We start from the raw sequence: 12879 nt of genomic DNA, 5'->3' as shown, positions 1-12879 counted from the left end.
CTAACTAAGTCCTCTGGGGCCGGGCAAAGTCAAGATTCTGTGAAGATGGGGTGGGGGTTTAGAGACAACAAGTCTGCGCAAGTCCCGGAGACGGGGGGTGGGGGGGACGAAATCTCGAGGCATGTCTCCCAAGGAAAGTTTGAAATGGAGCTGACAAAATTCCCACCTCTTCACATCCAATTTTATATTCATGGCTTGTTTATCGTCTTCAAACAACCACGGCAAACATGCTACGCGACTTGTAACTTTTAATATTGTTATCCTTAATGAGTTCGCGGATGCCAGTAGGATCCTTTCCACTAGCTGTCGTGAATTACAAATAAATATAGCTCCCTACATTCCTTATTTGTCGGCCCACGATTACATGCACGCACACATCAGTGAACACGAATACAATACACAGACAGTATGTAGAGGTTTCATGACTATTGTCACGGCAATATAAATAGATGGCAAAGCTTTCTTATGAGATGTAATCTGGCGTTTCATCGGTTTTATCTCTCATTTGTGGACACCTCACTGTTTCCGTGAGTATCTTGAAAATATGTTCAAGTTTTGTGCGCGTAATCTGTCTTAACCTTCTCAGCTTGTAAACATGGGTATTTACCAAGAGAGGATGATGTATTTACTTATTCTTGAGAATGATGTGTCAGTGTTTAGTCAGTGACACAGGCAAACACGGAAAAAAGAAACCGAGTTGTTACAACATGAGCTGAACCTATGACCTTCCATAACATTTATTCCATTGCGCATACTTATTCCTTTGGGTTGTAAATTATAATTTCTTTGGTATTTTCTACCTACGAAAACTATAAAGGTGACATCTCCGTTTTTTAGAAAATTCTATACGCTGGAAAAAAAAGAATGACCAAGGCATTGTTTGGTCCCTTTCAGGAATAATTTGTGATAAAAGTCAACGAATGCTTCTGATTCCAGCGATTGCCATCATGATGCGATCCTCCACACCGAGATCGGTAGCAACATCGTGGAATCTAAAAGTAGAAAGCAGAATTAAGATAAACAACCAAAACAAAGGAAACTAAAGGAACAAAGTATCATCTTTCAGAGCATAATAATGCTAGACCATGCGGCTTTTGAGACACACCATTTCAGTCTGTCAGGGGCACCCGACGAGGACATTAAAGCCAAATAGTTCAACTGTTGTCTCCTGCATTCTCACATCATTTTATGGCCCTCAAAAGGCAAAATTTGTGTATGAAAACGTAGTTTTATCTGTTCGGATTCTTCAGCTGAAATTTTAAATTGCCTAAATTTTCACTTATGTGCAAAAATGCACCTAACCCTGAATTTGGGTACCTTATATAAGGCAGATCTTTTTGTCATTTTCATATGACTTCATGTTTAACAGAATTATTTGTGTTTTAGTAAGAATTAAGCTTACGGGACACCTTGTGATGTCTATCATACAGTTCATGCATCTCATTAGCGTGCATTTCTGGACACAGAAATTTTAGGGAACGGAATCTTATTCCCCGAATTTACGAGCTGCTGTTGGCTTTCCGAGAATGCTAGCTGGCCTTTTTTCGCACTTTTAACGACACTATTTATTCGCCTTTCCGAAAGAAAAGGGATTAGTTTTACAGCGTTGCGAAAGTTTGAGGTGTCCTTTCGCTTATAGAAAACACTAGTCTTTCTTCACATTTTAATCCGAATTTCTGTGGCAGGTAATGTCTTGCCCAACAGATAATCCACCAAAACAAACTGATGGATGCTTCCGAGTCCGTTTGTCAGTAAATCAGTCCATCCTTCCGTCTGTGAGTCAGTCGTTCAGCCAATCGATTAATTCAAGCAACAAAGAAGCCTTTTCAGTCACTCATGCGAGCAAGAATCAAAGCAATTGATTAAGCAGTTAATACATATCCTTACTTATCCGAAGATGCTTTAAGTAGGGCGTTAATATGCGTCAAGGTTTGACTCGGAGTCACTTCAAGTGCTTCCAGGACGTTGCAGAAATAATCTAGAAAACGGAAGGAAGCGTCATTATCACCTGTAAGGACCTTTTACAAACAATATACTTCATCAGCCAATAGCTGTTGAGTGCAATGATTGGAGCGGTTCAACTTTCCCGCCTTTTAATCCCGACAGATGCCGTAAGGTGACTTGCAAGCGGTTCCTTTTTTCGAGGAGGTCCCCGCGCTTTTAAAGTGAACTCGAATCTGTCTGCTGACCAATATCAGCTAAGAGATGCCAAGCGCATTACGAGTGGTTTCCCGCGCTTCTTATCTCAAATAGCAGACTCCGCTCAGCTACAGCAACTAAGAGCTACTAAGCGGATTGTGAGTAGCTTTTTCCTGCCTTTTTTTTTACTTTCCATGACTGAACTCTAATTTCTAATATCAGCCAATAGCTGAGTGGACTACAAGTAGTTCACGTTCCCGCGCTTTTAAACTGAAATAGCGACAGGCGTGTAATCACCCACATGACCCAACGAATCAATGGCTGTTGAGCTCATTACGAGTAGTTTCTTTTAAAGTGAAATAGATACAAGATGTCTACTCAGCTACATCACGGCTATTTTAAAGTTAAAACTGTGCGAGTTAAGCGCCTTTTCGCCACTCATTATCTATAACAACTTAGCTTGTACGCTATGTAGCCAATCAGATTAAACCGTACACGATAGAAGCTAGAAGAATTATACTAATCTCAAATGGCAGACTCCACTCGCCCACATCAGTCAGTAGATGCATAGTGGATTGCGATTAGTTTTATTTCCCGCGCTTCTTACGTCCTGTGGCAGACCTCCACTTTCCACTATCAGTCAGTAGCTGCCTTGTGGAAATTAGTTTTATTTCCCTCCCTTTTTAGGTCCTGTGACCGACCTGTACTTACCAATATCAGCCAATAGCTGTTGAGTGGAGTAAGGAGTCAACTCGTGGATCCGCAGGATGCTCTCCGTGTAAGCGTGCATGGTGCCACGAGCGATAGATCCAAGCCAGTAGGTGCCAGGGTGGCGTTCATCTTCATCTACAAGGAACACAAGAGAAGATCACAGTGAGTGTAACTGCAGCATTCCTTTCAAAAAATCTGTATAGCTTCATTGTGCAACATTATGTTCCATTACTCCGCCAGCAAACACAAAACAATTTAACGAACGGTGCTTGACGAGCCACCCTTAGCAATAACATAATCACGATGAATCTTTAAACAGCAATTTTTTCGCGTAAGTTGTTTTACCGTACTTATTGGTTGAACAAAACGTCGACTGAAAGTTGACAGAAGTCTCTAGTTAAACGAATTATAGAATTATAGAAACATCCAAGTTTAAAACAACTGCTGCAAGTTTCCTTTTTCTTAGCAAGCAATCGCCGTCCATTTGTGTTAGTGCTTCCACGATCAGTTTCAAGGGTGTTGTTGTTGTGCTTGGAAATTGACCCAAGTGATATCGTACGCATAAATCACTGTTATTATAATTAAACCTCAACGCTTACCCCTGCGTCTCACATCCCAGAAGGGAGTTTGTGAAGTATTTACACGTGAAAGGCCACGATAAGAGCGTTTCACTACTTCATTTATGATGCATGGTTGTTACAGCCGTACCTTGTAGGTCTGGGAAGGGCAAATTCCCAGCTTTCATAGCGGCCTCCAGAGCAGGATTTTCTTGCGTTATAAACGGTTCAAGTTGTTGAGGAAGAGTCAGAAGATAATCACCAATCTGATGAGCACAAACAAATCATGGCATTTACGAAAAACGCAACGGTAAAAAGACCGGAAGATTTTCTAACCATTTTCAAGCATGCCGAGTAAAAATATGGCAAACGATACCCTTCGTACTCCATCTTAAATTTAGGCTACTTTTAAATTGAGTGTCGAAAGTAATTTCGCTTTTGCTTTCTTTCTCTTCCTTTTCTTTAGCTTTAATACTGATCTGTGATTGGCTGACAAATCTTGCGCCACTTTGTGAACCAAGTGGAACTTACACAAAAACGCGCGCTTGGCAACATTTTCTTGTACTTTCTAAGAGTTCTGATTGGCTCATTCTGATGCTTATACGTTTGCAGTGGTTGGTTAGACGGATTACTTTGGTTTCGGTTTTACGACACCCAACTAAAAAAAACGCCATAGCATAACAGTCTCAAAAAAAAAAAAACGTTATTACTTGAGTTTACAGATTTCCCGGATTTTCCAGACCCTCCTATCATTTCCAAGGACTTTCTAGTTCTGGAAAATACCACACTAAAATTCAAGTACTTTCCAGAATTTCCAGAACCCGTGCGAGCCCTGGATTATTACTGCATGAGTATTTTACTCACATGTGTTATGTATCCGAGAGGCGATAAGCTGAATGTGGGGAGTTCATCACTCAAAGCTGCCCCAGACTCAGGAGACTTAGCTGACCAAATCTGAATAACAAAACAAAGTGTGTGCCACAATGTTAGATTCTATCGTTTCCTTTCGGCCATGAGGGAACCTATGGCCCAAACGTCTTGACCTTAACGACAACAAAAAAAAGTCATTGTCAGACTCCGTAGTAACAATCCTCTCAGAACTCAGAGAACAACACTAGTTTCCAGTGAATTGGAATCTTGTTGAAACACTAAAGAGTCGAGGAACACGACTCTTCTGCAACAAATTTAACATTAATTTCTTCGATTGCATATGAGTAAGTGGACAACAGATGACACAGAAGTCTTTTTAACGATCGACCTAATCATTAATCATTCATGCGTGGGTTGGGTGGGTGGCTGAGATCAAAATATGGACTGATAGTGGCTGCCAGTGGTGCCTACATGCTGACGTCCGATCTCACCCCACAGAAGAATTGTAAACCGCCATGAGACAATGTGATATGTACGGTAAATAATGACATTAACATTATCATTAACATCAAAACCTATGCAATAGTCTTAAAACTAAAAAAATACCTGAAGCGTAGGAGTCTGGGCTAGTTGTTGCCGTATTTGAATGAAGACGATGTCAAATGCAAATGTGTGAACTCGTTCGTTCAAAGCTTGAAGTTGATCAGCAACACTGGCCAGCACCACCGCAGATTCACCAGCTAGAAACAAAAATTAACAAAAATTAATTACCAAAAATGCCCAGGCCAGCATGCCTAAGTTATGTAATATATCAAACGGAAGGAAGAGTGTTTCATCCGATTGCCAAACACCGAGAACTGGATGGGTTAAAAAAAAAGGCGAAGCCGAGATTTTTAGACCAACTTCGAGGTGTTTGGAAATAAGATAGTCCATTCTTTTGACTGTTTGATATAGCTTCTCAAAAACTTAACAATTTTTGAAGACATTCAACACCAAAGTTAACCTCATTTCATGACAATAACGATCACATTTTCAAACATTCTTCACGGTAATGATTTCCTCTGTTTTCTTGTCATGAATTATGAATGTGTTGCAGAAGACAATACAAAAAAGGCCAGTTACTCTGAGTATAGGCACGGTCAGAATACTCGGTGGACATAGACTTAGTTGGGACAGCTAACCATTAGACATATAAGTTTAAAACTAAAATTACCCAAAACGGTTAAAAGGTATACAAAGCCAAATCACACAATCACATCAACCATTTCCTCTTAATAATGTACACTTATTCTTTTTTCCCTTTTAGGTCATTTAAAGAAAACGACCACTGCGATTAATAAATCGTACAACAAAGACAACCACAAAACTAAACCAGGAAAAATTGGCCGTCTAATTATCTTACAACAAGCTGGAAGATAAGCACAACCTATTACAATCAACGAAAAAAAAAGAACGTTATAACACAAACCGGCAGGAGACACAGTTATAAAATAAAAATCTAAGGTACCCTGGAAGTTGTAACACAAACTACAAGGATACCCAACAATAAGTAACACGAAGGAGGAGAATACGCAAAACCACACAACGTAACAGGGATTAGTAAGTATAAGGTTATAACAAAAAGAAAGATGAGAGGCAACAAGACACAAGGTAAAGGGGATTGGCAAGTATAAGAATATAACGCAAAGAAGGATGGGAGGCAACAAGACACAAGGTAAAGAGGATTAGTAAGTATAATGTCATAACAAAAAGAAGGATGAGACGCAACAAGACACAAGGTATAAGGAATTGGTAAGTATAACCTCATAACAACAAGAAAGGATCACAGACAACAAGACACAAGGTAAAGGCGATTGGTAACTATAATGTTAAAACACAAAAAAGGATAAGAGGCAACAAGACAAAAGGTAAAGGCGATTATATTGCTAAGTATAAGGTTATAACACAAAAAAGGATGAGAGGCAACAACACACAAAGTATAGGGAATTAAAACTATAAGGTTATAACACAAAGAAAGATGGGAGGCAAACAGACACAAGGTAAAGGGGATTGGTAAGTATAAGGTTATCACACAAAGAAGGATGAGAGGCAACAAGACACAAGGTAAAGGGGATTGAAAACTATAAGGCTATAACACAAAGAAAGATGAGAGGCAAAGAGACACAAGGTAAAAGGGATTGGTAAGTATAAGGTTATAACACAAACAAGGATGAAACGCAACAAGACACAAGGTAAAAGGGATTGGTAAATATAAGGTCATAACACAAAGAAGGAAGGGAGGCAACAACACACAAGGTATAGGGGATTGGTAAGTATAAGGTCATGACACAAAGACGGATGAGAGGGAACGAGACACAAGGTCTAGGGAATTGAAAACTATAAGGCTATAACACAAAGAAAGAGGAGAGGCAAGAAGACACAAGGTAAAGGGGATTGGTAAGTATAAGGTCAAAACACAAACAAGGATGAAACGCAACAAGGTACAAGGTAAAAAGGATTGGTAAGTATAAGGTTATAACACAAAGAAAGATGAGAGGCAACAAGACACAAGGTAAAGGAGATTGGTAAGTATAAGGTTATAACACAAGGAAGAATGAGAGGCAACAAGACACAAGGTATAGGGAATTGAAAATTATAAGGCTATTACACAGAGAAAGAGAAGAGGGAACAAGACACAAGGTAAACGGGATTGGTCAGTATAAGGTTATAACACAAAAAAAGGTGCGAGGCAACAAGACACAAAGTAAAAGGAATTGGTAAGTATAAGGTTATAACACAAAGGAGGATGAGAGGCAACAAGACACAAGGAAAACGGGATTGGTAAGTATAAGGTTATAACACAAGGAAGGATAAGAGGCAACAAGACACAAGGTAAAGGGGATTGAAAACTATCAGGTCATAACACAAAGAAAGATGATAGGCATCAAGACACAAGGTAAAAGGGATTGGTCTGTATAAGGTTATAACACAAAGCCGGATGAGAGGCAACAAGACACAAGGTAAAGGGGATTGGTAAGTATCAGGTTATAACACAACGAAGGATGAGAGGCAACAAGACACAAGGTAAAAGGGATTGGTAAGTATAAGGTTATAACACAAGGAAGGATGAGAGGCAACAAGACACAAGGTAAAGGGGATTGGTAGTATAAGGTTATAACACAAGGCCGGATGAGAGGCAAAAAGACACTAGGTAAAAGGGATTTGTAAGTATAAGATAAAAAAATAAAAAAGGATGACAGGCAAGAAGACACAAGATAACGGGGATTGGTAAGTATAAGGTTATAACACAAAGAAGGATGAGAGGCAACAAGACACAAGGAAAACGGGATTGGTAAGTGTAAGGTTATAACACAAAGCCGGATGAGAGGCAACAAGACACAAGGTAAAGGGGATTGGTCAGTATAAGGTTATAACACAAGGCCGGATGAGAGGCAAAAAGACACTACGTAAAGGGGACTTGTAAGTATAAGATCAAAAAATAAAAAAGGATGACAGGCAACAAGACACAAGATAACAGGGATTGGTAAGTATAAGGTTATAACACAAGGAAGGATAAGAGGCAACAAGACACAAGGTATAGGGAATTGAGAACTATAGGGCTATAATGCAAAGAAAGATGAGAGGTCACAAGACACAAGGTAAAGGGGATTGGTAAGTATAAGGTTATAACACAAGGAAGGATAAGAAGCAACAAGACACAAGGTTAAGGGGATTGGTAAGTATAAGGTTATAACACAAGGAAGGATAAGAGGCAACAAGACACAAGGTATAGGGAATTGAGAACTATACGGCTATAATGCAAAGAAAGATGAGAGGTCACAAGACACAAGATATCGGGCATTGAAAACTATAAAGCTATAAGGCTGAGACATAGATGGATGAGAGGCAACAACACACAAGTTATTAGGAATTAAAAACTATAAGGCTATATCAGTATAAGGTTATAACACAAGGCCGGATGAGAGCCAAAAAGACACAAGGTAAAAGGGATTTGTAGGTATAAGATAAAAAAATAAAAAAGGATGACAGGCAACAAGACACAAGATAACCGGGATTGGTAAGTATAAGGTTATAACACAAGGAAGGATGAGAGACAACACGACACAAGGTATAGGGAATTGAAAACTATAGGGCTATAACGCAAAGAAAGATCAGAGGAAACAAGACACAAGGTATAGGGGATTTGTAAGTATAAGGTCATAACACAAAGAAGGATGAGAGGCAACAAGACACAAGGTATAGGGAATGGAAAACTATAAGGTAATAACACAAAGAAAGATGAGAGGCAACAAGACACAAGGTATAGGTGATTGGTAAGTATAAGGTCATAACACAAAGAAGGATGAGAAGAACCAAGACACAAGGTATAGGGAATTGAAAACTATAGGGCTATAACGCAAAGAAAGATGAGACGAAACAAGACACAAGGTAAAACGGATAGGTAAGTATAAGGTTATAACACAAAGAAGGATGAGAGGCAACAAGACACAAGGTATAGGGAATTCAAAACTATAGGGCTATAACGCAAAGAAAGATGAGAGAAAACAAGACACAAGGTATAGGGAATTCAAAACTATAGGGCTATAACGCAAAGAAAGATGAGAGAAAACAAGACACAAGGTAAAACGGATAGGTAAGTATAAGGTTATAACACAAAGAAAGATGAGAGGCAACAAGACACAAGGTATAGGGAATTGAAAACTATAGGGCTATAACGCAAAGAAAGATAAGAGGAAACAAGACATAAGGTAAAGGGGATCGGTAAGTATAAGGTTATAACACAAAAAAGGATGAGAGGCAAGAAGACACAAGATATAGGGAATTGAAAACTATAAGGTTGTAACACAAAGAAAGATGAGAGGCAACAAGACACAAGGTAAAACGGATTGGTAAGTATAAGGTTATAACACAACAAAGGATGAAAGGCAACAAGACACAAGATATAGGGAATTGAAAACTATAAGGTTGTAACACAAAAAAAGATGATAGGCAACAAGACACAAGGTAGAGGGGATTGAAAACTATAAGGCTATAACGCAAAGAAAGATAAGAGGCATCAAGACACCAGGTAAAGGTGATTGGTAGGTACAAGGTTATAACACAAGGAAGGATGAGAGGCAACAAGACACAAGGTCTAGAGAATTGAAAACTATAAGGCTATAACGAAAAGAAAGAGGAGAGGCAACAACAACGTAAAGGGGATTGGTAACTATACGGTTATAACACAAAGAAGGACGAGTGGCAACGAGACACAAGATAAAACGAATTAAAAACTATAAGGTTATAACACAAAAGAGGATGAGAGGCAACAAGACACAAGGTAAACGGGATTGGTAAGTATAAGGGGATAATACAAAGAAGGATGAGAGGCAACAAGACACAAGGTATACGGGATTGGTAAGTATAAGGTTATAACACAAAGAAGGATGAGTATAAGGAACAAGACACAAGGTATACGGGATTAAAAACTATAACGCTATAACACAAAGAAAGATGAGAGGCAACAAGACACAAGGTAAAGGGGATTGGTAAGTATAAGGTTATAACAAAAAGAAAGATGAGAAGGAACAAGACACAAGGTATACGGGATTAAAAACTATAAGGCTATAACACAAAGAAAGGTGAGAGGCAACAAGACACAAGGTATAGGGGATTGGTAAGTATAAGGTTATAACACAAGGAAGGATGAGAGGCAACAAGACACAAGATACAGGGAATTGAAAACTATAAGGTTACAACACAAAGAAAGCTGAGAGGCAACAAGACACAAGGTATAGGGAATTGAAAACTATAAGGCTATAATGCAAAGAAAAGATGGAAGGCAGCAAGACACAAGTTAAAGGGGATTAGTAAGTATCACGTTATAACACAAAAAAGGATGAGAGGCAACAAGACACAAGGTAAAGGGGATTGGTAAGTATAAGGTCATAACACAAAGAAGGATGAGAGGCAACAAGACACAAGGTATAGGGGATTGGTAAGTATAAGGTTATAACACAAGGAAGGATAAGAGGCAACAAGACACAAGATATAGGGAATGGAAAACTATAAGGTTATAACACAAAAAAGGATGAGAGGCAACAAGACACAAGGTATAGGGGATTGGTAAGCATAAGGTTACAATACAAAAAAGGATGAGAGGCAACAAGACACAAGGCAAAGGGGATTGGTAAGTATAAGGTCATAACAAAAGGAAGGATGAGAGGCAACAAGACACAAGGTAAACGGGATTGGTAAGTATAAGGTTATAACATGAAGAAGGATGAGAGGCAACAAGACACAAGGTAAACGGGATTCGTAAGTATAAGGTTACAACACAAGGAAGGATAAGAGGCAACAAGACACAAGATAAACGGGATTGGTAAGTATAAGGTTATAACACAAAGAAGGATGAGAGGCAACAAGACACAAGGTAAACGGGATTGGTAAGTATAAGGTTATAACACAAGGAAGGATGAGAGGCAACACGACACAAGGTATAGGGAATTGAAAACTATAGGGCTATAACGCAAAGAAAGATCAGAGGAAACAAGACACAAGGTATAGGGGATTGGTAAGTATAAGGTCATAACACAAAGAAGGATGAGAGGCAACAAGACACAAGGTATAGGGAATGGAAAACTATAAGGTAATAACACAAAGAAAGATGAGAGGCAACAAGACACAAGGTATAGGTGATTGGTAAGTATAAGGTCATAACACAAAGAAGGATGAGAAGAACCAAGACACAAGGTATAGGGAATTGAAAACTATAGGGCTATAACGCAAAGAAAGATGAGACGAAACAAGACACAAGGTAAAACGGATAGGTAAGTATAAGGTTATAACACAAAGAAGGATGAGAGGCAACAAGACACAAGGTATAGGGAATTCAAAACTATAGGGCTATAACGCAAAGAAAGATGAGAGAAAACAAGACACAAGGTATAGGGAATTCAAAACTATAGGGCTATAACGCAAAGAAAGATGAGAGAAAACAAGACACAAGGTAAAACGGATAGGTAAGTATAAGGTTATAACACAAAGAAAGATGAGAGGCAACAAGACACAAGGTATAGGGAATTGAAAACTATAGGGCTATAACGCAAAGAAAGATAAGAGGAAACAAGACATAAGGTAAAGGGGATCGGTAAGTATAAGGTTATAACACAAAAAAGGATGAGAGGCAAGAAGACACAAGATATAGGGAATTGAAAACTATAAGGTTGTAACACAAAAAAAGATGATAGGCAACAAGACACAAGGTAGAGGGGATTGAAAACTATAAGGCTATAACGCAAAGAAAGATTAGAGGCATCAAGACACCAGGTAAAGGTGATTGGTAGGTACAAGGTTATAACACAAGGAAGGATGAGAGGCAACAAGACACAAGGTCTAGAGAATTGAAAACTATAAGGCTATAACGAAAAGAAAGAGGAGAGGCAACAACAACGTAAAGGGGATTGGTAACTATACGGTTATAACACAAAGAAGGACGAGTGGCAACGAGACACAAGATAAAACGAATTAAAAACTATAAGGTTATAACACAAAAGAGGATGAGAGGGAACAAGACACAAGGTAAACGGGATTGGTAAGTATAAGGGGATAATACAAAGAAGGATGAGAGGCAACAAGACACAAGGTATACGGGATTGGTAAGTATAAGGTTATAACACAAAGAAGGATGAGTATAAGGAACAAGACACAAGGTATACGGGATTAAAAACTATAAGGTTGTAACACAAAAAAAGATGATAGGCAACAAGACACAAGGTAGAGGGGATTGAAAACTATAAGGCTATAACGCAAAGAAAGATTAGAGGCATCAAGACACCAGGTAAAGGTGATTGGTAGGTACAAGGTTATAACACAAGGAAGGATGAGAGGCAACAAGACACAAGGTCTAGAGAATTGAAAACTATAAGGCTATAACGAAAAGAAAGAGGAGAGGCAACAACAACGTAAAGGGGATTGGTAACTATACGGTTATAACACAAAGAAGGACGAGTGGCAACGAGACACAAGATAAAACGAATTAAAAACTATAAGGTTATAACACAAAAGAGGATGAGAGGGAACAAGACACAAGGTAAACGGGATTGGTAAGTATAAGGGGATAATACAAAGAAGGATGAGAGGCAACAAGACACAAGGTATACGGGATTGGTAAGTATAAGGTTATAACACAAAGAAGGATGAGTATAAGGAACAAGACACAAGGTATACGGGATTAAAAACTATAAGGCTATAACACAAAGAAAGATGAGAGGCAACAAGACACAAGGTAAAGGGGATTGGTAAGTATAAGGTTATAACAAAAAGAAAGATGAGAAGGAACAAGACACAAGGTATACGGGATTAAAAACTATAAGGCTATAACACAAAGAAAGGTGAGAGGCAACAAGACACAAGGTATAGGGGATTGGTAAGTATAAGGTTATAACACAAGGAAGGATGAGAGGCAACAAGACACAAGATACAGGGAATTGAAAACTATAAGGTTACAACACAAAGAAAGCTGAGAGGCAACAAGACACAGGGTATAGGGAATTGAAAACTATAAGGCTATAATGCAAAGAAAAGATGGAAGGCAGCAAGACACAAGTTAAAGGGGATTAGT

At 38.8% G+C, this 12879-nt stretch overlaps 1 protein-coding gene across 1 annotated transcript in view; it reads right to left on the bottom strand.

Moving 5' to 3' along the window:
* Positions 1 to 231: 231 nt before the first annotated feature.
* The window catches only part of LOC146479157 (conserved oligomeric Golgi complex subunit 7-like), a 27023-nt gene continuing 14375 nt past the window's right edge, over positions 232 to 12879 (bottom strand). Inside the window, exons 18-23 of the mRNA XM_085111401.1 lie at positions 4884 to 5017; positions 4272 to 4361; positions 3559 to 3673; positions 2851 to 2985; positions 1888 to 1978; positions 232 to 992 (exon numbers count right to left, since the gene is read on the bottom strand). Coding sequence (XP_084967527.1) covers positions 914 to 992; positions 1888 to 1978; positions 2851 to 2985; positions 3559 to 3673; positions 4272 to 4361; positions 4884 to 5017 — 644 coding nt within the window. The 3' untranslated portion in view covers positions 232 to 913. The remainder of the gene's footprint in view (positions 993 to 1887; positions 1979 to 2850; positions 2986 to 3558; positions 3674 to 4271; positions 4362 to 4883; positions 5018 to 12879) is intronic.

This window comes from Pavona decussata, unplaced genomic scaffold (assembly GCF_977016875.1).
Source record: "Pavona decussata unplaced genomic scaffold, jaPavDecu1.1 SCAFFOLD_61, whole genome shotgun sequence".
Taxonomy (NCBI): domain Eukaryota; kingdom Metazoa; phylum Cnidaria; class Anthozoa; order Scleractinia; family Agariciidae; genus Pavona; species Pavona decussata.
Note: the sequence above shows the minus strand (reverse complement) of the source record. Positions and strands in the feature narration are given on the sequence as shown.